This window comes from Pungitius pungitius, chromosome 16, assembly GCF_949316345.1.
Source record: "Pungitius pungitius chromosome 16, fPunPun2.1, whole genome shotgun sequence".
NCBI lineage: Eukaryota > Metazoa > Chordata > Actinopteri > Perciformes > Gasterosteidae > Pungitius > Pungitius pungitius.
This window is the reverse complement of record NC_084915.1, coordinates 12,889,746-12,914,509: the sequence shown is the minus strand read 5'-3', so window position 1 is coordinate 12,914,509 and position 24,764 is coordinate 12,889,746. Positions and strand designations below refer to the sequence as shown.

The window sequence follows — 24,764 nt, the reverse complement described above, 5'->3', positions numbered from 1 at the left end:
ACTCATTTTTTAAATGGCTCATTACACTCAAAATAAATTAAAATAAGCTTGAAATTTATAATTTAAATAGAAACGGGAATACATTAAATGGGGCTTTTTAAAAGAGGCTGTATATCTTTTATCACCTCAGCTATCTGCATTGGAAAATGTCCCCTCTACCAGCAGATGGCAATGTACCATCGTGCACCGTGGACAGTTTAAATGTGCATCTCTTTGTGTGCAAAGTGAACCATCTTCCTGCTGAATTGTGCTGCATGTATGCTACAAAAGTGACCTCATGGCAATTTGACAATGGATGGCATATTGATGTTATGGTTGATAACCGAAAAATTAGCTACATTTCTCGAGTTGCGGAATTGACGGCCTAGATAATTAAAATGGTTGTCACTTGGGGAGCGTTATCACTTTGGAGAATCACAGCTCCCACCGTGGACTCCTTGCGAATTCACTACCTTTGAGGATTATCTTTCGACTTTATTCAGATTTCTCAGCTGATGGATCTTGCGAGCGTAGCTTCAAAGAGACGTCCCGTCCGCTTGTAAGTTGTCAGAGGGGGAGAGATTGTTGCTGCAATGCTCTTGATTGGTTCTCCGGAATGTTGGGAATAATGGTGCACAACACGCTTTTTACAAGAGGCGTTTGTCCTTCAAAATTACAGAATTACCACAACACCCTTTGATTAACATGCACGCCCCGCGCTCCAAGTTTCGGCTCACTCGCAGCGCTGACCCGCATATCTGCGCCATGCCTTTGATGTTATCCTCGTGTTATAAAAGGAATCAAATTTAATTTGGAATTCGGGATGAAACTAGACGTCATGGGCTCTTTGCATGTGCGGCTTGCTCTGGCAGAGCCAAGGTACTTTGACAGGGACCCACAGTTCAAAGGGTTTACAGTCACATGTCTGTGTGAAAACATTATATTCCAGTCATTTTATACTATGAGTGCTTCCTTTTATTTACAGAGTTTTTTTTTTTTTCTTTTTTAGAGCCTCACTTACACATTCAACTACACCAACAAAGGGCAGCAAAGGTTTGGTCACTTTGTCCCCCACTGTCCCCCACTGCGAGCGTAGCCGGTGTTCGGCAGGTGGACGGAGGACAGAGTCCCCGCTCGCACTTTTATTCCCCCCCCCCCCCCCCCCTGAGCTCAATTAGACAGACAAACCCCTGAGGGCACACTCAGCTTAGGCATGGCCAATTAGTTTCCCAAGTGATGTCAGAACTCCTTTGAACTGCCGCGTCGGGCCTGTTGCACGGGCACTGATTCGGAGTGACGGCGCTGCAGTGCCGAGCTTCTGCACTGTGACCTAATTTGAAACCAGCGAGAAAGTATAGTGTAGAAGTCTTGAAACATAAGAGTCGAAGCCCAGGCCATAGATCATATAATTTCTCCCCAGATGACATGGATCAAAATGGCTCCACAAAGAGAAAGTGGGAATCGTTCTGCTACAGTAGGTAAATTATTTGACAGGTCTATAGTCTATAAACCCGTCAAATAGGATATCGAAGTGCAGTTTCGTCTTCAAATGTGTATTTAGCGAGATTGGTTGGTGGTGAATGTTGACAGTTCTGTGTGTGTGTGTGTGTGTGTGTGTGTGTGTGTGTGTGCGTGTGCGTGTGTGTGTGTGAGTTCTCCTGCGAGTGAATGCATTGAATCTGAAGAGCGAGCTTCATGTGGAAGGATGTAGACTGAGCTGATGTGGTATGATTGTCACTTGACTCTTTCCTCCTCTTAGGCAAGGGACCAGAGGTGCTCCTTGTAGGCGAGAAGCTGAATGACAATGAGTGGCACACGGTGAAGGTGGTGCGGCGCGGGAAGAATCTGCAACTGTCTGTGGATAATGTGACAGTGGAAGGTACACAGTGTGGAGAAAGGCGCTGTCAAGGTGAAAGACACCCAAAGGTATTTGAAATCTAAGCTGCATTTTTTTTTTGGGATTCCTCAGGTCACATGACTGGCGCCCACACCCGCCTGGAATTCAGTAACATCGAAACAGGGATCATGACGGAGCGGCGTTTCATCTCCGTCATGCCTTCCAACTTCATCGGCCACCTGCAAGCGCTCTCCTTCAACGGGATGCTCTATCTGGACCAGTGCAAGAACGGAGACATCTCCTACTGCGAGCTGAACGCTCGCTTCGGCATGAGGCACATCGTGGCCAATCCGGTGACTTTTCTGGCGCAGGCCAGCTACTTGGCCTTCTCCACTTTGCAGGCCTACGCCTCCATGCACCTTTTCTTCCAGTTCAAAACCACCAGCCCCGACGGCCTGATACTTTACAACTCTGGAGATGGCAGCGACTTCATCGTGGTGGAGCTGGTCAAAGGGTGAGGGGGGCGTTCGGACTGCAGCGACGCAGCTCGCAGCTCGGGAACGATAGAAGCGTCTTTTGGGAAGAGGAACTTTTGATTGCTTTTTCAGACACTAAAAAAAAAAGGTTACAATGTTTCGCTGAATACGAATCATTTTGTTGAAAGGGAGAGAAGCACAAACTGTCGCACTCACACATATTCCACCGCAGATAGGCTGCAAATATGTTACGAATGTTTAATTCATTGTGGATCCTTTGTGTTCCAGGGAGAATAGAAAACGGAGCAGTGCATGCATAATCGCATAACAGCCTGTGGCATGTTGAGCACTGCAGGAGATTTACTAAATAACTAAATCTGCATTGTCCTGTAGGTACATCCACTATGTTTTCGACTTGGGAAATGGTCCGTCGCTCATGAAGGGAAACTCTGACAAGCCGCTGAATGACAACCAGTGGCACAGTGTGGTGATCTCCCGGGACAACAGCAATGTGCACATCCTTAAGATCGACTCTCGTACCGTCACCCAACACGCCAACGGAGCCCGCAACCTCGATCTGAAAGGTAACTTATCCGAACAATCGTGTATAAGAACAGAGTCAACGCTGACATCCATTGTTTCATGTTTTAAATAACATTAACCTAACATAATCACTGAAAACATTTTGCATTGTCTTTTTTGGTTTTGGTTTATTTTTATTATTAAGTTTCTGGAGAGAATGATTACAATAATGACCTAGAAAGGTGCACTGAGTAGAGCGCAGTTCTCTGCCAGGTGTGTGTGCAGCAGCCACGGCTCCATTGAGTAATTTGATTAATACAACCAACCCCTGGCTAGTGGTCGAGTTTGTTTTCTAAATGCTGCCTTTACGAAGTTTATGTTTAAGAGTATCACATGTGTGAATTCAAATACATGTTCCTCTCTGGTCACTTGGCTATGTTGTGTTCACGAGGTATCTCTATCCCATATATTGGAGGCCGGGGTTGGTGTTGTGTTGCATCGCCATACTCTCATACATATTGATGATTTTTGTATTATATATAAACTCACTAAATATTTGTGTCCTCGTTATCGAATGTTTTAAGGCGTACCCCGACACACACTCTATCGTGATCTTTTGACCCACTTGTGTGTCTCACAGGGGAGCTGTACGTGGGTGGTGTTGGGAAGAGCATGTACAGCAGCCTGCCCAGGTTAATAGCATCCCGGGAGGGATACCAGGGCTGCCTGGCGTCCGTGGACCTGAATGGAAGACTCCCCGACCTGCTGGCTGATGCCCTTCACAAGGTGGGGGAGGTGGAGCACGGCTGTGGAGGTGAGGACGTAGAGAGGAAACCCGGGGGAACTCAGAGTGACACAGAAAACTAATCACACCACATTTGTTATGGTGTTAAACCGCTTCGCTGAATCCTCCAGTGTGATTGGTCGGCAAAGACATTCTTTGGTTTTATTATTTCTGATCAAACATGCTTACATGTAATAGTTTCCGTCCTCAGTCAATATGTCCAGTGACTTTTGCTGAGTTCTAATCTAACAAGAAAGCGCTCGGTAAAGCACAGAGTTTGATAATAGCAGATATTTTCCCCAGGTAGCCATTGGTTTTACAGGAAACATAGCACAGGTTATATAAGTGTGCCCAAAGTGTTGTCGAGGTTGACATTTGGGTGAAGGCCATGTAGTCTGCGAGATCAATAATGTCTTCCTTTTTGGAGCCTGAGTGAGCAAAGTCAACTTTACGACATAATGTATCATCAGTGGGGAGATTTGATGATTTGCAATGCTTCTCCTTTTGAGCTTTAATAGGATTGTGCACAGCATTTCGTGGTTTCAGTTTTTTAACAGAAGTCACGGAGACGCGAACAAAGTCAGACAATCCTTCACGTTTACCTGCGATCTCCGTGAGGGTGAGCTTTGTTTCTACTTTCGCTCGGCGCCAGTCGCGCGAGCCTCCGCAGGCGGCGCCAAGCGGGAACGGAGCGTTTATGCTCTCTGCGCTGCATTATTATCCAAGACGCCAGAGGGTTTACAGACAAAAGGTACTTTGAAGAATCCAAAAGACAATGACTGCAGCCCATAGAAATGCACACAGACCTTAAGTCTCACCGGCAGAAAACCGTAAAGCATCCTGCACACTGCCGAGGAGGCCATTAACTGTAAACTCATATCACATATTTATGGACTACTTCATTTCCTTTGTGTAAGCCCCTGTAAGAAAAACAAATTGAGTGTTATTTGAATTGTGAAGAAGCAAAGGTTGAATATCCTGTAAGCAGTTATATATATACAGTATATATAATACAAATATATACCGTCTTATTTGTCTTGTTTAAATGGCTCTACTTGTGTTGCTGAACCTCCTTTTTCTAGAGCTGAGGTCGTTAAGCCCCTTCATGTTAATAATTTCTGTCAAAAAGAAAAACATCTGCAGACAGACTGTGCAATATCGACTGGCTAAGTAGGACGTATTTATTCCTTTTGGATCGTAGTGAATAAAATGAAGAGACAAAGCACCTGCTAAATGTGCTGTCTACACCCTGCAGGTCCCAGCACCACCTGTACAGAGGACTCCTGCCACCACCAGGGCGTGTGTCTGCAGCTGTGGGAGGGCTTCTCGTGTGACTGCACCATGACCACCTACGGGGGGCCGTTCTGCAGCGACCGTAAGTGCAGCCGTATTACGCCTCAATTGACCGGTAATTCGCTGTAGAATACGATTTTCCTTATGAAGGACATTCAGCCAACCAAACAGATGTTATCGTAGATTACAAATAGCAGGTTTGCCACTCTGTCATTATTGATGAGGGAAAAATAAACGGCATCAAAAGTTGAAGGAATTTGAGGCATTTTATTTCATCTAAGCCTGTAAACCCCTGAAACTGATCAACTGATAAATGTTGCCTATTTGGCAAGATTTTGATCTTTTCCTGGATAATTGTCTTGTCATGTAGAGATAAAACCAGTTGGTAGCCTCTCATTTGCATGAAAATCTTTGCTTACGAGCACAAAACCTCCCTCCAGTCACAGCAGCATGAACACATGGGCTGCTCTGTGTGATTGATTGCCCGTTTTAAGCAAATGTACAGGATCCCACATTCTGTCGTCGTTGAAATCTGCTACTTTGAGGCTAGGAAAATCCATCTATTCTTTGTAAAAGTGATACGACGTCTAAGTGATCTGTAGTCAATGAGATACCAAAACACATTAACGATTTGTCACACGTAGTTATTATGTCATGTTGACGTTTCCGTTCCATCGCGTGTGGGTGACACACTTCTCTTTCTCGGCGCTGTGATTGTGGCCTTTAATTGTTTTGTCAAACTCAAAAACAAGACTGAATGTGATTAGAATCATTGCTACCTGTCTTAGCTTTGTCTTATATTTTCAACCACTGACTTTAACAATCAAATAAAAACATTTACCTAATAATGCACGTGCCTGTAAATACATTGTGATAGAAATTTGACTCGAGGCATCTATTACACGCTAATTGCACATGACCCGTTGGTGGCACCGTGTTTTGAAATACTAACGTCTAATTGTTGCCATGGCCTTATAGAATATACTATGTTCTTAGTAACAAGCCTGACTTCTACCAGAATCTTCTCACCCTCATAATAGCAGGAGATTAATATTAAGCTTATTGGTCCAGTGGCCAAGCTGAGTTAAGCTTCATTTGCTGCAGTCATTTGGAATAACTGCAAGATTTGTGCCTTTGTGGTAATTGTTATTGAAATGTACTGTTATGCAGTAGAAGGAAGAGGACATTAGACTCTGTAGGGGGGCTATTTATGGATCGCTTGAAAGTGATTCTGTGTAAGAAAGTCATGTTTGCAGGGAAGAGATATCTGGAATTGACTATGTTTTTCTTGTGGAGAAGCATCTCTTTTGGCAAAATACACCTCATCATTGATATTATAAGCACATTTATCACATTTTTCACTCTGCTTACAGTTTTCCAGTAACTGTCTAACTATATCCTTTTGGCTTGGACACAAAATAAACTCCAATGTCAAGTACTTACCTACATACCGGCAGTTTGATTAATAAGTTGTCTCATTAATCTGCTTGCTTTGGTGTTCCAAAGGTAAATACAGAGACAAATGTGCCTGCTACTGATGCATTGATCTAACCGGAAAGTCAATAGTTTGACCTGTTTGACGTCAATTACCCGACCAAGCCTTTGTACCCGTATGAAATGTTTATTATGGTGTTCAAGCTGCTTTTTGCTTTCTGCATGAGCAAGCAGACTAGAATTAATTGGACAAGGACAACGTATAGTTATTATGTCTTCTTTATTCCTCAAAAAAAATGCTGTTGATATATTTTCTCAACTGCATTTCAAAAAGGGAGGAATGTAGATGGCATCATATAATTACAATCTTTTTTTATTTCCTTGTTGACAACATTTTTAGATGAAAACTTGATTGATTGAAGGCATTTTTTTTTTAATTCAGTACGTCTTTTAAGACCAGTATTTTGTCAAAAAATAAAACGAGAATAAAGTAACCCATTGATCTTCATTAAACCTGATAATGCCCCCCTTTGGGAGGGATAGCATATTTGTATGCAGTTGATCAACCCCAATCTTATTTGATTTTCTATAATTGCAGCGGGTTTGATGCAGATCACATCATGTGAGCCTGAATTTTATACTGACGCCTCAGGCTACATCTTCATAGCACACTTTCTAATAAGTGCTGCAGACATGAATGTATGTACATTTATATTTTTTTTTGCCAGAGAAAGAGACAAGATCTGGCTGCGGAATATAGATGGTGTCAATTTCAATGATGTAACAGGATGGTTCTGTCATTGTGACGAGAATTTCTAAACAAGATTTCAATGTTTTTATTCCTTCGCTCACCAAGAGTCTCCGCCTTGAAGATTACAGGGCTGCTCTACTTGAGTGCTTTCAAATAAAGAGATCTCCATCGCTGCAATTGTTGTATTCTAGCATTTTCAAAAAACTGACATAGAACAATTAAACGCAACAACAAATACATAACAAAAGAAGAAAAGAAGAGCCACTCCAGTTGCAGCCTTTTGGGGTTTTCGTTCAGCTGTATTTAGGCAGGACTCTGTCACGCGGGGGGGGTAAATGGCCAAAATCACAAGTAAAACCAAAACATCAGGGCAAAGAGGAAAAAAACAAGCCTCATGCTTCACATTGAGCCATTGTCAAAGGCATGTTGGCTGCGACAATAACGTGAAAACAAACAAATATGCAGGCAGGACCGTGATTTTGTACACACTGAACACTGAAGCCCGAAACAAACAATCTCCCACCAATTCTCTGTCTGTGTGCCAGACCAAAAGGGCCACCAATCATTCCAAGATTCAAAAAGAAAACGGGTGTTGTGTACGGATTTTTGACTGTTTAGCTAAACAATGTAATCATAACTAGAACCTCATTAGAAAGACAGCAGAAGTGGGCGAGCTTATCAAGCAATCAAGATGCCTGAGTTGGTTCATCCCGCAGTGCATTTGTATTCATACACCGAAAGCAATTTACCAAGTGCCACAAACATCTGTGCTAATTACCTCGAGGTCATCATTTCATCACCAAAGTCACCCAAATATATAACGATGTTTTGCGCTACATTGTCAGCACTGCTTTCTGTAAACATATGGAGGTAGTAATTATTGATTAACCTCTGTAGCTGTAGATTAATCTTTTCGCATACCTCTTGTGTGTGTGTGTGTGCGTGTGTTGCCGTGCTAATGTGCACGCCTTAGCGTATTTGTGTAATTATCAAGTATTGTGTTTAAAGCCACAACGGCAAACCTATTTACCTCAGCTTACTGACCCTAAAGTGTGTGTCCCCCCCCCCACCCCATCCCAACCCGTGCGAGTCAACAACTGCGCCCTCCATATTTAACAAATATATCAAAATTCCACCTGACAAGGCTTTACTTAACAACGGCGCCAACACCCGCCCACCGTCCCGCAGAGGGGAACCCGCCGTCGCCATCGATTTGTAAGTCAACACTTCCTTTGCATTGTTTAAAAGCCAGCGAGGTGAAGCAGACTGTGGAGCGAGCCTGTAGCCCGCGGGCGTGCAGGCGAGGTACGGAGATTAGGTGCCACGCAGCAGCTGTCTTCTTGTCTCGTGGCGGCAGTTAGCTGCCATTGTGTCTATTGTATCTCGCTTCCGTTTCGTTGGAACCACAGTGGTTTTACATTTCCTCCAAGCGGAGCAGCAAGAGGTTTGGATAATGAGAGGGTTCTGTGCTGTAATACAGCTGACCGTTCTTTACAACTCTTCTCCCCATGTGGGATGTACGAATCATTATCACTTGTGATGTTCTCTTGTGTATATATACACGTTTCTCCATTGCTTACAACTTCATCTGGTCGTGTCCCTTTTTATTTTGTTGTACGTTTTTTTACACTCTTTCCTTTTCCTTACATCTGTTTTGTAAACTAACTCACTCCTGTCATCACTTGTAGTTTTTTGGGACATATAACAGATACCCGACTCCGAGGCCTCATAAAGGCAATGGTTTGGATCAAGAAGGCGTGTCTTTAAGTAATGATTTAACACCATTGAAAAGGCAACATTGGGTTTGAAAGAGCGAGTGCTTGTGAGGGAGTTGACGGGTACCTGCCACAGCGCAATTGATCCGATCGTACCAACCGCCTAAACATCAAATTTAACCTGAGCTGCAAATGAAAGGCAAGTTAGACCCGCTTTATTTAAATGCACCTCATGCATGCAGGGGGGTTTGACCTTTTGCCCATTCTCTACAATTAACTTCAGGGAGTTCAAGTCCTGACTGAAGAGTGCGACATAACGAAACTCCATCCATCGTTGATGCATAGAGTAATGATGCAGATTTAAAGCTGCATATAAAGCTGAATTTTGTGCCTGTCAGCAGCTTAATGCAGTTCTATCTGAGCTCCATATGGTGCATTAGTTTGTCTTGTCATTAACTTTTCAAACAAAGGCATTTTAGCACCGTGGTCTTGTAACGGAGCGACTAACAGTTGAACCTCAGATTAATCTCTTGATTAGTGAAAATTACACAAATGGATAGAAGCTCTCAGACTGATTAAAGTAGAGAACTCCATCAAAGCTAATACACCTTTTGGAAAGTGCCTTTACAATTTCACTCATGGTGGTCTCACCAGTATTTTATAACCATCCAGTAAATAAATGAATGCCCTTACAGGACCGTTATAGTATGGTTAAAATTCAAAGCAGGCGGTAGATACAAGTATATGAACATTTTGTAGATTCTCGGAGGTCCAGAGCTCTGCCCATTGCTTGCTGTGTAGATGTTGTGTGGATGGAAGTAAGCAAGTAAGATTTTTTCCATTAGTTGCCGTGGCGACTACCTCAGCCACCTGGCTTTGTCCTTTTTCTTTCAGTATAGAGACAGTGTTTCCCAAAAATGATCATCTCTGCCAAATGTCTGCTCAAGGTGAGTCATGCGGACTGCTGGCAATCGTTAACATTTTTAATACATTGCAGGTCGATGTCTGACCACTACCTTTTAACAACTTTTAATGCATGGGTGGAGCATGTTTGACATTTACATAGATGTGAAAAGAAGTCAAGTCCCTAAGGGGGTAATGCCCTTTTGTCCATGTTGTTTCTCACATTAAGAAACTTTTTGGTACTCTTATGTGTTGCGTTTTAAGGGGTTTTCTCTGAGGGGCACAATTGTCATGTGAGAAAAAATACAATGGAACCAACAACACTATCATGTTGTTACCGTTAATCACCACCAGCCTTTCAGCCTTTTTCAGCAACGTTTGATTAAATGTATGAGGGACCGATAGTGACACGGACACACTGACTCATACTGTTCATTAAGCTGTTAAGGAATGAATGTAGAAGAAAGGGCAAAGAAAAATAGAAATTTGAATAGACAGCGAGTAAGAGATTTGCGCTCATATGAATTATTTGTGACAAATGACGGTGGTAGGGCTCAACAATAATTGACTACTGCAATAGCAGCAATTTACTAAGCTGAACCCATCGCATTTCTCTCTATTTGTAGTTTGTGTTTAACTGAGGTTAGAAATGCCATCTGATCAAAGGCAAAACAGGCAAACAGGACAGCAAATGAAATCTTATCCATTGGAGAAATTTCCTTAATAGATAACCATTACTGGATGAAATTAATATGAACTTGGACCAAGTGTTAAGTTATACATTGAAACAGCTGGTCATTTACCAGACCTTTTGATAATCAAATGTATGTCTTTCTCCTTTGGGATTTCCTGAAATTAGTTTAAGTTGCACAGTGTGGTTGATTGTAATGGATTTCTATTATAAGGTAATCATAGTCATAGTCAAGTTCCACCTTTGGGGAATCAACCAGCAACAAACGAGTTGGTAATCTAGAATGAAATGTAACATTTGACTTTTAATTTCCTTTAGTCTTGATTGATAAGTAGTAGTAGTAGTAGTAGTAGTAGTAGTAGTAGTAGTAGTAGCATCTTGACACGGGAGAGCTGATCCCGTTTCAAACGTTCTCTCTTTATATCTATTATCAGACCCAACATGAATTACCTTTTCAAGACCGGCAAAAGACCAACCCAGAGAATCAATTAGTTCTTTTACAAACCACCAAGTACTCCTCACAAAGCCCCTCGCAGCCCGAGCACTGCAGTCTGATCGCGGCGTCCTCGATCCCCAAACTCGTTTGTGTTGTTTAGATAGCAATGTTCTGCTCTGTCGCTGCCCTGAGGGTATTCCACACTGAAAAAGTGACAGAATGCATTTCTGTGCAGCTGGAAATGCTTCAAGTGCTCATGTTTTTCTCTATTAGTGTGTGAATGTTGTATTAATACAATTGTATTAATGCAATGTTCTCATATATGTTGCAGGTGTTTAAGACATTAAAGTGTCACTTAACGCTATGCGTTGATGACGTACGTATTTGTTTCTGTTCCACTTTCTACCTTACACTAAATTGATGCTAAAGCACCAGAGTAAGATTTTGTTGTTTAGAAACAAAGTGAAAAGCAAGGGACCTTTTCTAGATAGCAGCGAAAGCATTTTGTGAACGTTATTTATTACGTCCATGGGTTTAAAGCTGCATTGAACATTATTTATGCTCTATTAAGCTAATACACAAATAGGTGTGATGATTCACTATGTGATCCGAAGTACTAGTAAACCACATTAATAACCATAACAGTCATTTCATTCAACTGCATATACAAAGAATGATGCATTATTTGCTTTTAAAAATGACTGAAGCACTTATGAGGGTCCTCGCTACGACTAGTCATAGAGGAACCTATTGTATATCAAGGAATTATTATTATTATTATTCTCACAAACTTATATTTTTATATTTATTTTATTTAAAACTACATTTGTAAAGATAAAAGGCTCTGATTTATGGTATCGCTTCTACATTTGCTAAGTATCATTAAAAAGTTAGCTTCATACAACTAGTGTCTCTGTGCTTTTTTCAAACTTTGTTCTGTTCAAAGTTTGATTAATGTATCTTCTTTAATATTTCATATTTCTTCTTTACGAGAAGCATTACTCTATAGCCTCCGATAGCTAATCACATAGCTGTGCGCTTTTAGTCTTGTTATTTTCAGGGATACAATAGAAGTTGTATTTCATTCAAGTAGTGCTTTAATACTTTCATTAGCTCTAAAACATTACACCATCACTGAGTAATTGGTTCTACTCAAATGAGCCTCAGCTCAGAATTTAAAGCCACAAGACCTTTCTTCTCTGACCTCTTACAACCTTTGGGTAAAAACGTCACGGATTATGTTAATTGAATGCAAACTGATAGCTCATTAGAATGCAAACAGACACGGGCTGTGCTAAACTATGCCTAACAGATTGGAAAAAAACAAGCCACACTGCCAGTTTGGCTGAAACTGGCGGCAGGTTATTTCACGATTAGCGACGGTCTCTTATGACTCACCCTGCAAACACTGACTGCTGCAGAGGGAGTTCAATCTCCTGCCAATGTCACACTGCCTAACAGAGTTATAAGAAATATCCAAACCTTTATAACTTGTCTCTGCCACACCAAAGACTCCAGTCTCATTGTCTGAGACCTGGAAGTTACAGGATGCAATCTCTGCGCCTGTTTTTCACTCCCACCACGTCACACTGGCCCCACTTATTTAATCGAGTTATATTGGCTTTTGTAAGTATCCAATTCCAGTATGTCAACTGTTTAACTCTCAAATGGTGTTTATCTCTTGTGTGTGTGTGTGTGGATATGAGAGGCGCTGTGAGTTTAATTTGATGCAAGTATTGTTAAGCTTACAACACATAGTTATTGCATTGACTACATGGAGGTATATATAATTTAAATGTTTTCAAAGTGTGTGTGGGAAATACACTTTTCCTGTTCACAAAGTCCATAGTAACAACAATTCCTCCCTGATTTGGTTAAAGGTTATTCTGTTACAGTTCATTATAAGTTGGTATGTGTTGATCTAGTTATGTCCAGTCACTACAGTAAAGTGAAGTCATCCACAAATGATATTATTAAGAATCAATCTAATCACTATTATTACAGGCGTCGAAGTAGTCCTTTATTGTTAATTGCAGGATGTTTTCACTCTGCTAGTCATTGTATGACCTTTGTGCACCACATATTTGAACAGCTAAAACAAAGCCACTTGATTGTGCAGGTCGTCAATTATCCCCCTGATCTCATTTTGGTCTTCTAAGGTTCACTCAATAATACTAAAAAAACTTCACTTAAGAGAATTTCTGACTGCAAAGCGTATGTTTTATTGCCCTGAAATCGACCCATATTGAGTGAGAGCCGTAATTAAAGCCGTACTCATTTATGACATTTTGACCCGTCATATTAAAGTACTACGTTGTTATAACTAACTGACTATTATGTTGTCAACATCCTCCACAGCTCCTGTAAAAAGAATAAAGCGGAATAGAATTCAAGCTTGAATGGTGCCAAATGAGATGCGTAAGACCTTAAGCACTTTTGTCATTTTGTTCGGTCAAAACACACAATCAAAGGAGCTCTACTGCATATATGTATTGGAAAAAATAATTTATTAATTATTAATTCAATCATAACTATTTGTTAGATAATCCGCATTTTAAGGGTAACTATTTTTCGATCTGGTATTTGCCGTGTTTTGTGACAAATTGGGGACAACGATTCTTGAAATTGGTCCAGCAATAATATCGTATCGGGCAATTCAGCACTGCTCACCAATACAGGTTGTTTCTGCCACACGCTCCTAGTTATTATGGGAGTCTGACAGTATAATGGAACTTCAGCTTCAACTTTATGGACCACGTCAAATGGGACGTTAAAATGTCACTCGTGAGGTCCTTTCCATAATGTTGTCCCTTATCACAATTTGAGCCTGTCGGTTTAAAAACAACTATTTGAGTGGACGTACACTGGCAGGTCGGTGTGATTACGCTGGAGCCCATTAGCGGCTGCCGTCAGCAGCGTTATCCCTCAGAATACTGGACCAATTCAAACAAATGGCAAAGTAGGGTTCAGGCTGACAAAATACTAAAGTTAATCTGTAGTAGAAGTTATTTATAAAGAAAATCTGTATACATATATGCAAGCAACAGCAAGTTGATAACACGGCGCTACATTTTAGGCTAGTGGCTCAGAGATGCCCCAGAACAGATTCTTTTCACTATTTCTTAGCTGAGATTATATTTTTAATTAATAATGTATAACCTTAATTTCTGGTATATGCCATATTTTAGCATTTGCAGTGTCCATCTATGTTTCTCTGTCTGCCATGATTCCAGCTGTTTTAAAAGTTCTATAATACACCAGTACTACACTAGGGAACTAGGGAAGCGGGAGCAAAAACCTTTACAAGTTTTATCTCAAAGACAGCATATCATCACATAGCTTCATCTCACGCTGTGTGCAGACTGAAGGGAAAGCCTCTATTGCAGCATCTTAAGCGAAGAATAAAACTGAAACATTCACTTAAGAGAACGTTTACCAGACTGAAATAGCCTTTGTGTGATGACCATTCTAAACACACACAGTTTCAGACTCCTTTGATAAGAGCTTGTCAGAAGGTTGCATATACAGCTAAAGGAGAGTCGTATCTCTAGAGGATCCATTTGCAGCAGAGAGGAGATATCAGCTTATTTGAAGGGATATTTAGTAATAATGTGCATTTAAAAGCCTATTGAAAGGATGCTTTCCTCAAACTGCTTCATCACTAACCAAGTGACAGCAAACATAATGTGCCTGCAGGTGAAAGAGCACGTATACAGGTAATTAGCGCAGTAAATGGTATAAAAGTGGGGTCAGAGGCTCGCTGCCTGTGCGCACAGTGAGTGCTGTGCGTGTGCAGGGACACAACAAGATAACGTCTGAGTTGTCTCATATTGGCTCCGTTCATTCACCCATTTCCAGGATTAAATTCTCCAGTGTGTCTCTAAGGCAGGGACTGGCATTATGCAGGGTTTGATTACCAAGTGGACGGCTTCCACCGCGCTCTGACTGTCCCTCTGTGCCGCCGGGCCGCAGGGGAACATGGTGGGATTCACTTGACACCCAGACCACGCAGCGGCTCAGCCCTCAGATGAATCCTTCTCTATGCGGGCTCCCGGGGGAGAGGCGGGGCTTCCCAGTCGCTACCGCAGGGTCCTGTGCCAGAGGAGAAAGGTTACATTCAGTTTACATCATAAAGGAAAGACGCACAGACAGAGGCCTTCAGATTCAGAGGCCGCCGTACCCTGGCTGCGTTTCTGTTTTTATCAGTCTAATACTCGCAGACGCAGTGACACTCTCACTTATAAATCATTTACTGGCTGTTTCTCTCTTGAAGTCGGAACTTTAACCCTGGTCTGTGGTGAAATCCTAACTCACCGTAATGAAGAATTGAGTTAAAGGGAGTGCAGGGAGGCGGCTTTGTCATCGTAGTTGTCTCCAGGCTACTCTTTGGCAGGAACACTTTGGTCTGAGGAGCATCACCCAATTTTGAACCAAAATAACATTAGCAGCAACTGTAGCACATCCACAATTCTATTCATTAACTTTAGTACCTAATCATTGTTTGGATTGGATTAAAAAGTAATTATTCACTTCTAAAATTATTCTACATGTGCTTCCCCGGAGGTGGGTCGTATCCGATTAAATTCAATCGTGTATAATTACAAAATGAACAGGTCTGGCACTCAGGCTTTGAAAGCAACCTGAAAAGACGGATACAATTTGCTTAGTTTACAGATGCATTGGAAATGTAAATTGATGTAAAAGGTATGCTGAACTGCGTCAATAACAAGGATCAAGTTGAATCTAACGGAAATATGAGCAACTTTTAAAATACAGATGGGATTAAAGGATATTTAGCCAATTAAAGCTGACATTTGTAGGTGTATCATAAAGTTCTCAATACACAGTAATTGTCCTGTATCATCCGCTATATGCAATATAAAGTTAGGATGTCTACAGCTTCCTTCTTTGGGGAAACGTAACCTCTTAAAACACGTTAGCTCAGTCAGCGCTGTTACGCACCGTTTTGACAGTTAGCTGCCAGCTGCCGTATCCACCGTCGCCATGTTGAGAGCCGTATTGGGGCAGGAGATCATTGAAATCAAAGTCATTTGTCTTCTTCATTGGTATTTCAGTTGCATACACCGGGAACAAAAAAAACGTTTTTGTTCCTGGTGTGCCTGGTGAACATGTCACCTTGGATTATTGCTTAACATAGCGACACGTGAGCAAACAAACGTCTCGTGCAGTCGATACAAAGGGACCGCGCCCGGCGTACAATGTACTGCTGACTACGCATCACTCCTGATAGACTTCAACTTAAGATGCATTGCTGTTCTTTAGGTCACAACTGTCATCTTTGGCCTCCAGCCTCAGAAACTGGCTGCTGTCTTCCGGTGCTGGATCTGCCTCTGTGGCCTGATAAAAGCTCATGTGTACTAATCCTTCACTTTCCCCAGCCCACTTCTGTCACCTATTAAAACTCGGGATCCATGTGAAATTGCCATTCAGCAGATTGGTTTATGGAAACAGGGCATAACAAGGCACTTATGTGGGTACCAATAATAGTCAAAGCCATTTTATCAATGTAATTAGCAGACTTGTAGACAAATAAGGGGTTTTTCCTTGCGTGTCAAATTTTGTGGTAACACTTAATTAACGCCTTCCTTGAGTAACAAGGTAGGCGTTACGTGTATTTGAAGGGGTCCATGTGATGTGTTTTCTCCTTTACAGTGTGTTACATTTGCTTGTTTCTCCGTATAAATTTAATTCAAAATTCTAATCTTTGATCTCAAATTCCCAACACATATATAAAAATAATTACATTCATGTTGATTTTAGGAAATCCAATTCCAGGGGAGTACATTGATACATCACGCATCAACAACCCAAGTAAACCTAATTTGCTTGTGTAAAGACTAATCGACCCAGAGACATTTTGAGGCAATTTAGGCTAACGTCATCACTTATTTATTATGTTTATGGTTACTGTTCCTGCTACATTTTTCAAGTCATGCAGCCGTAATGCAGATACTTATATATTAATGATATATGTAAATATGAATTTCTGATTTTCTGTGTGTTAAAATATAATCATCAATACACAGGCTGCACTATTATTGTTAGTTGAGAACACTGTTAGACGTTTTTATATTCTCTATTGTTCGCTTGAATAAAAAGCAAAAGTGTGACAATATGAGTTGCTATAGGCAACGACCAAAGATTTTTCCTCCCCAACACGATGACATTTTTTGAAGAGTTTACCATGGATCAAGATCCACACACTCAACCTGTCCCTCATCATAAATTAACAGACACCGCGATACGAACAGTAAACAAACAGGTTAACCGTGCTGTACTGACCTCTGTCAAGGCTGCTGGCTGGTTGCTATGGTTTTATCTGTGGTTGCTAGGGTACCATTCTACAGATCTCTAGTTCCCTTTCCCTCTCTACTATCTGGTTTCTAGAGTGATTGACTGACCGGATGACCATTGATTTGCATTAACTGCATTGCAAATGAATATTGAAGCGCACCAAAGCCTGTGTCCAACATCTCACTATAACCTCCTATTGTACTACATTTAACTTCTGGGACTTCATCCAAGTTTCTGTATTATCAATGTGATGTATTTGTTTTGTCAATCCCTGCATGATGACTAACTTCTGCTAAGAATTTAATTCATCACTTTTGATGGATGGACTAAAATGATACTTGTAAGGATGTCAGTGATGATGCAAATCGACAAAGGTCCTCTGGTGTAGTACTAGCCAATTAAAACAACAGCACTTATATATGTATAGTTATGTCTCTCATTTTGATCTTTACAGCAAAATACAATGATTACATGGTCTAAAATAAAACATTAGTCTTTTGTATAAAGCACTAACTTTCTAACTTTCTAACTCTTTTGGTAATGCTGCCAAAATATGAACAAAACTTCTAATATCACCGGGAGTAATAATATAATAAGAAAAAAAATGGAGTATCAAGGTCTCCAAAAGAAGATTTTGTGATTTAATATAAGCTGAAAAATGTATTAATAGCTTCATCAAATGAATGTACATTTTTGTTTAGCTTTCATGTAATCAGGCATGTCAAACATAGCAACAAACACAAAGGGGTCTGGCAAAAGATTTAATGTCTTTGATACAAAACTGATTGTCAAGCAAATTCTTTCACTGCGATCTTAAGATGAGCTGACAGCACAGCTTTTGATGATGGCTGACCTACTAATTCCTAAAATATTCTTTCTGAGGGTATAAAGCATGATAATTCATAAGGGGAACTGTCAATGAATGAAGTCCTGTGGTAAATTTACTATAAAAGATCTAGAATTACATTAAAACTAAAAGAACAAGAACTTACTAAACAAAGTAATAATTGTATGTACACTAAAAGGCGTACAAAAAAAAATTACCTGTAGAATATCCAAAGTATGCAAAACAAATAGACTCGCAAATATTATTCAGCAAATACAGTATATATATATATATATATATATATATATATATATATATACACACTTGTATTTGCAACGCTAGATCATTTTGAGTCACGCATAATGTCTATTATTGACATATTTAGATAAAATATCCATTACAGTTTGCAGTCATAGCAACAGTAACATGCATTTCTGCTGCGCTTTCTTTGACATTAAAATAAAGCAAGATAAGTATTGATGCAAGCTAACAAAAGAAGACTACTGCTGATGCCTTTTCAGGCTCATCATCAAAATTAGGCTCCAAAGTGAAGAGGAGAAAAGACTTGAGCTAAGCAAAAATGTGAATGGTTTCTTTGGCGCTGGTCCTGGATCAGGTATTACTTTTGGACGCTGCAGACCAGGAGGTAGACTGCCCATCTGGCTTGTTTGGCACTCTATGCATGAATACAAAAGCACGAGAACTTTTAGGAATCATAATTTTTCAAATGTAAGACACTGCTGATCTTTTTCCTCTTTCGGGTCGGGCTTTCTCCCCCATGGAAAGAGGCAGGAGACACGCTGAGGCTGGTGAGCTCAACCAAACAAGCGAATGGAATCTATTTTGGACGGTGCCTCGTGCAGCCAACAATGTGCAACCTACTGTCACACGCGGTGTCTTGTCATTGTAGAGTGCCAACACAGACGTTGCAAGGGATCCCGAGGTGTGAATCTGGAGAAAATACTGTGTGGGTTTAGCATCCAGAGGCCCTGCCTTAAAGCACTGGACTCTGAACCCTTTCTTTATGTGCCTGACCTCCTTTTGAAATCTAAAGTCTCAGAGAGTTGGTCAGCTCTGCACAGAACACAATAATTATTATAACTATACCAATAATAATATGAAATAAGCGAGTGATTCCACTCCTAGTTCTGTTTGGCTACATAATACATAATAATCTGATCCGATTCTGCCATCCTTACTGTTAATACATCTACTGCGGCCGCTGCTCGTCCCGGTGCCCTCGTATTTTTCTTCCTCTCTCCTTCCCTTACATCCTCTAAGCCTGGCTTATTTTAGGTGTTGTCGTTTTTTTTGGCCTAATGAAATCAACCGAACATCACAACTGCAGGCCATGCCTTTCAGAGGATGCCTGCATTATGAGTAATTAATCTGAAAGTGCTATGATTAATCCTGCTACTTTACCCCTTGGGGCGAGACGGGATGTCTGTGAAAAATCTCCTCTCCCGAATCCTCCTGAGAACAAACGGCACACATTTAGGTTTCTCTCGTGTTTAAAACGCTGTACACGTCTTCCGGCGTCGCGTCGTTTGCCGACCCCTTGACTTTTTCTATAAAGGATTTGGAGGGTTTTCAGTTCATGGTTTCCAAAATATATATTATTCCATGCATGTGTAATAATTTGATTATGGTAATGCATAACCGCTCTATGAGTCGTGGACGAGGTTCAAAATAGCCAGTAGGAAAATATAAAAATGCAAATTGAAGGTTTGTAGAAGTCATAGTCGTAGGAGATGTCAATTGCGATTCAACTCAAAAACAGAGCTCATCATCACCTTTATATCATATCACATGTATTTGTTGTGTATTTTATGAGAATTGTCTTTGTATGGGTTGATGGGAAGAGCTGCGGGGATGCTCAACTTAATAAATAACCAAGGACAACACAAGGTTACAATTACCCGGCCTCCCCCTTTCTCCTTGTCCAGATAGCGTGGCTTTATTCGTGTCGAGCAACCCTCAAGCGCGTAAATTGATTAATGCAAGCCTTTCATTCTAGACAGCTCACACCGAGATAGCATCGCTGCCCGGGAAGATGCTCGCATGCTGGAGAGCCTCACAGTCCAAATAACTGGGCTATAAATCAGCCGCAACTCCCAACGGCTCACACCCAGTCCCTTCCCCAGTTGGGTGGGAATGACACACTGGTCTTGTTTTGCACGTGAATGTGCGTAAGTTGGAGGAAATTACTGGCACTTTTGTTGTCACGACTGCCCGTTAATTACGTAAGCTGCATTGAACGGGGGCCGAAGCTTTGACATGAGAAGTCAAACTGACTCGCGCGCCGTTTGGGGGATTATTGTCACGGCCTCGTCTTTGCCGTTCCGCACCGAGCAGTCATCGGCGTTAATGCGTCTACGTGATATAGGCAGCAAAGGGGCTCTGCATCATCGCTATTGTCTGCGCTTAGTAATCCGGCATGTTGCTTCCCGTAGTTAAGATTCACCGAGCGACATGTATAGGAGAGGAAACGCATTAAGAATTGAAATGCCTCTGTGACTCACGTTGGGCAGATGGGGGAACGAGAGACGCACAGCTTGTTTCGATTTATTTATGTTCACAATACCGGCCCGTGAACGTCTACACGCCGTGAAGGCACTTGCCATTCCAGAGTGCTATGCACTCACCCGCTTCTCTGTTCTTTTTTTGCCTCTATCAGCCTCCCCCCCCCCCCCCCCCCTCCACCCTCCTCTCCACCCTCCCCCACCGCAGCTTGAGTAATGGCCTGCGTTGCTTTCTTGTCACTATTAGAGGTGGTGCAGCATGGCTCGCCCCTGTTCCCATGCGTGTCCTTTCAACCGACTGGGCCATCCCAGCCGATACCTCCATCGACCGCGATTCGGCTGATATGGCCCCCACCTGCAATCTCTCTTCCTCTTTGTTTCTTTCCCGAGTCCCTCTCTGCTTCCTACAGTGTGTTCATCCTCTCAAGTGTCAGTATATCCCCCCCCCCCCCCCCCCCCCCACAAAATTTGCCCGACCCTGTCGGGGTGGCTCTGATCAGTCCTGGTCGTGCATGGTGGAGCAGCATGAGCTCCCTGGCGGAGGGGGTGACTTGTATACAGATACGAGGTGAACACGTCAGCCAGAGGAACAAATTGATTCGTAGCAAAGGTTTGCAATGCGGGGGAAGCACCGTACGGGCTTTGGAATGCGAGGTTCCTGATTTTCTTGAATACGGATAACACGGCGTGGCCGATCGCACTGAGCTGCTTTATACCATTTTGTTTTGTGCTTCTCTCATCAAAAGTCTTCAATGTTAGGCGCACGTCCACACCGGTACCCTCGTGTTCATTCTGCACGAGCTCCGACAGCTCACCTTAAATCAGGCTCCTCCTCTGCAGTATGATTCCTACGTGTTACCGCCAGGCCCCGCAAGCCAGCGCGCTGTGAATTTTGTAGCGTGTATTTTTATTCACGCAGCCCATTTTCTTGCCTCCCTGTCTCCCTGTGTGCTGGCAGCCTGTTTTCTCTTCCTCGCGGTCTCTTCCTGTCTCTCCCTCCCTTCTGCTATTGCTCACCCACCCTTTTCTCTCCCCCCGCCTCCCTCATTTGCTCACAGACTCTCTTTTGCAGACGCACACACACACACACACAAAACACACTCACAGGGCACATGCTGTGCCTCGCTGGATCAGAGCCTCTGACTACAGCATGCCTTCAGAAGACCTCCGCTCTCTTGCGTTCATTAGACCACAACTCCAGGCCACGGTTGTTGTTTCTGAGGGTCCCGGCTGTCCCGGAGATTCACCCGCCCCGGATCCAGTATGATGCGACGGCTCTTTTTAATTAGCATCATTTTTGCTGCGGCACTCCGAGGCAGCAGCTCAGGGTCTGCCGGCCAAGCCATCTCATCTGAGAAGAATCACCTTCCCTCCTCCTCCAGAGACTAGGCGCACGCTGCTGTCACGGTAACCGTCTCCCGGTCCGAAGGCAGAGCCGGACGAGGTAACGGGAGAGGAGAAAGGGAGGAGGAGGGGGGGGAAAAAAAGGAGCAGCAGTGAGGGGAATGCAGCAGTAGCCTTTACTGCATAAGACCAAGCAGGTGGATCGCGAGGAAAGGATCATACGTTTGTTTGACGTGTGTGTGGGGAGGAGGTGGTGGGGGTGGGGGGGGTGTTGGCGGGGGGGGGGGGGGATCCGCGCCACGCCGAAAGCCAAGTCGTTCGCCGGGATTTGCTGCGTCTGTGAGAGAGTGAACGAGGAGTTTCTGAGAGATTTTTTTTTCCCTTTCTGGAATTTCTCTTTTACCGCGCTGCTGCAGATACTGCTCCCCCTCTACCCCCCCCCACACCCCCTTCTCTCCCTCTCTCCCTCCCTCCCCGTCTCTCCCACTCCCCGTCTCCGTTCTCTCGGCTTTCCCTGGCGAAAGGGGAACAAAAGCGCTGGTTCCTGCATCACCCTCCATCGCCTCCTCGTCACTCGCGCATTATCTTTTATCTCCTCTGTCCTTTTCTGCTTAACGAGATGAACCAGTTTCCCGCGGACGCGTGTTATGTCTTCTACTGCGGTGGACGCGCACTCTTGTTAGTGGGCAGGCTCAGCTGCCCTAAAGCTCTACCTGTGGGCGATGGAGACTCCTATCAAAATTCTTGTCACAAGCTCTGTCCTGCCGATTTTTAATGCCTAAATGTCATGGTTTGAGCAACATGCTTTTTTGAAATCACACGTTGGATTCATCCCCGTTCCTTTTTTTTTGGATGGCTATCTTTTTGGGGGGCATTTTGGATACTCTCGGCTCACTTTTTGGCGTCGGGGTGGTTTTTAATGACTGTTACGTGCAGTAGACATCCCGTCATGGCAAAATGTTAACCAAAAAAAGCTGGTAGCTTGCTTTTTCAATTTCTACCAAAAGGACATTAAACGGATTTTGACTTCTTTTTAGAAAACAATTTTTTTTTTTGGGGGGGGGGGGGGGGGGGGGTTGTTATCTTTCATCACAAGTTTTTTCCTTCGTTGACCAAACTAAGGGATTACGTAAGAAATGGGGCCAGACTGTCAGACCTGAGATGCCCTGTGGTCTACACGTTGAAGCGCGAGAGACCAAAGCTTGGCCCAGTAGTCTGCCCTGGGCTCATGAGGATCTGATATACATGGGTAGACTCTGTGCGGCCGCCCCTGTGCTCGGACAGTGGGGCGGCTGGTCATGCAGTAGCCTAGGTATGGGCCTAAGTTATTGCTCGAGACTAGCCTTCTGGTTGGCCCTGCTTACTCTACTCCCCATCCAGACTGGAACGGCACGTGTGTCTTCCAGTCTCAGCACCACGCACCATGTCCACCATTTTCACAATAAGCACGGCACCGTTCCCATTGCCATCAACAGGATGCCTTTTCTCACCCGAGGGGGCCATGGTAAGACCTTTTCCCTGCAACTTTCTTAACTTTCTGTCTGCTGCCACACTGATGTATCTAAGAGCTAGAGTTAGATTTTGGGCATGCCGTTGGTTATTTGATATATGTGACCTTAAAGGGGTAAAAAAAAAAGGGTTTAGCTGTTCCAGCATATCTGTGCCACCATTGGGGACACAAAGTGGGATAATGGATCCTTCGCTAACTCCCAATCTGCCGCAGCCTGTGTGCATCATTAAACCCTGTTATCTAGTCATCACAATCAGTCGAGGTTGCCCTGGTCCTGGGTTGCTTTTCAAGAGGTTACAGCATCCGTGGAGCTGTATTCGCTATTCCTGGCAAAAGCACATCCGAAGAAGGATTTGTTTATTATCGCGAGCCTTTTGTGACAGGCCTGTTTATTAAGCGGCGTAATGCACTCGCTGTGAAGGAGATGGTTTTGTGTCAAAGGTGATTGCTACACTACACTGTAATTATTGTCACGTCGCACCAGGCAGAAAGCGATAAAATATTTACATATTTCAGGGAGAGCAATGAAATTGAGATGATCTCTTTGGTTTTCCTTGGGTGCTTTTACTTATGCAACGATGATCACAGGATTTATAGCGAGGATTTTTCCACCTTTATATAAAATCTGCCTCGATGAGCTGTTCTTATCAAGGCAGATCTACAATTACCACCGAGGGATATGAATTACACAATTATGAATATATGTAATCGTAAAAACTGTAACCTATCCTCAATAATCTACAACAGTCACGCTACTTGAATTGACTCCTTCAAAGGGCTGACACCAATTTTCTCCATTCATTGCCCCCTTATATTTGCACTTTGAAATGTCTTTCCAGAATCACTCAAAGGAGGTCCAATAGATCTGTAGTGTCTTCTTCAGCGCAGCAGTTTTTTTCGTTGCAAAAGGACTGAAAATGTAATGAATAACATTGGAGATATTACAGCCGTATCATTGTGGAGCAGGCTTTTACAGGCAGAGCACAGCCTGTGATCCAACCCGAAAAAAAACACTTCAAAAGACTCACTGATACATTTTCAATTACATCTATTGTAGATTTTGTGCTGTAGTTCTGAAGTAGGTGCTTCAGCGCAAGACATTCATTTTACTACAACATAACTGGTACAGACACTACTAATAAAGTCACGTCCACTGTGCCGTAACTCTATGCATAGAATGCATGTGCAGACTGGTGGCATAATGCTATGAAACCATTTTGATGTGTGTGTGTGTGTGTTTGTCGAAGCTAGCCAAAGTCTTCAAGAGGCCCCTGGGCTATGTTTATTTATAGGACACCTACCCTGCTGCAATACCCAGCACTCCTCAACTTAAACACACTTTATGGTACATAATATTTTATGTAACTAAACTTATATGACACCAGGAAATAGCACAATTTAACACAAACTGGCTGGTTGAAATCAT

The 24,764-nt window shown here is 42.7% G+C and overlaps 1 protein-coding gene across 7 annotated transcripts in view; it reads left to right on the top strand.

Annotated features, from left to right (window-relative positions):
* Positions 1–24,764, top strand: part of LOC119215696 (neurexin-2) — a 72,884-nt gene that overhangs the window by 24,428 nt on the left and 23,692 nt on the right. For 5 of the 7 annotated variants that reach the window (XM_037468063.2, XM_037468065.2, XM_037468062.2 and 2 more), the window contains 5 exons: positions 1,739–1,858; positions 1,949–2,330; positions 2,686–2,876; positions 3,455–3,628; positions 4,854–4,973. In XM_037468063.2, coding sequence (XP_037323960.2) covers positions 1,739–1,858; positions 1,949–2,330; positions 2,686–2,876; positions 3,455–3,628; positions 4,854–4,973 — 987 coding nt within the window. Of the gene's footprint in view, positions 1–1,738; positions 1,859–1,948; positions 2,331–2,685; positions 2,877–3,454; positions 3,629–4,853; positions 4,974–22,901; positions 23,333–24,764 lie in introns of those variants that run through there. The other 2 variants (XM_037468067.2, XM_037468068.2) reach the window with 2 other exon arrangements.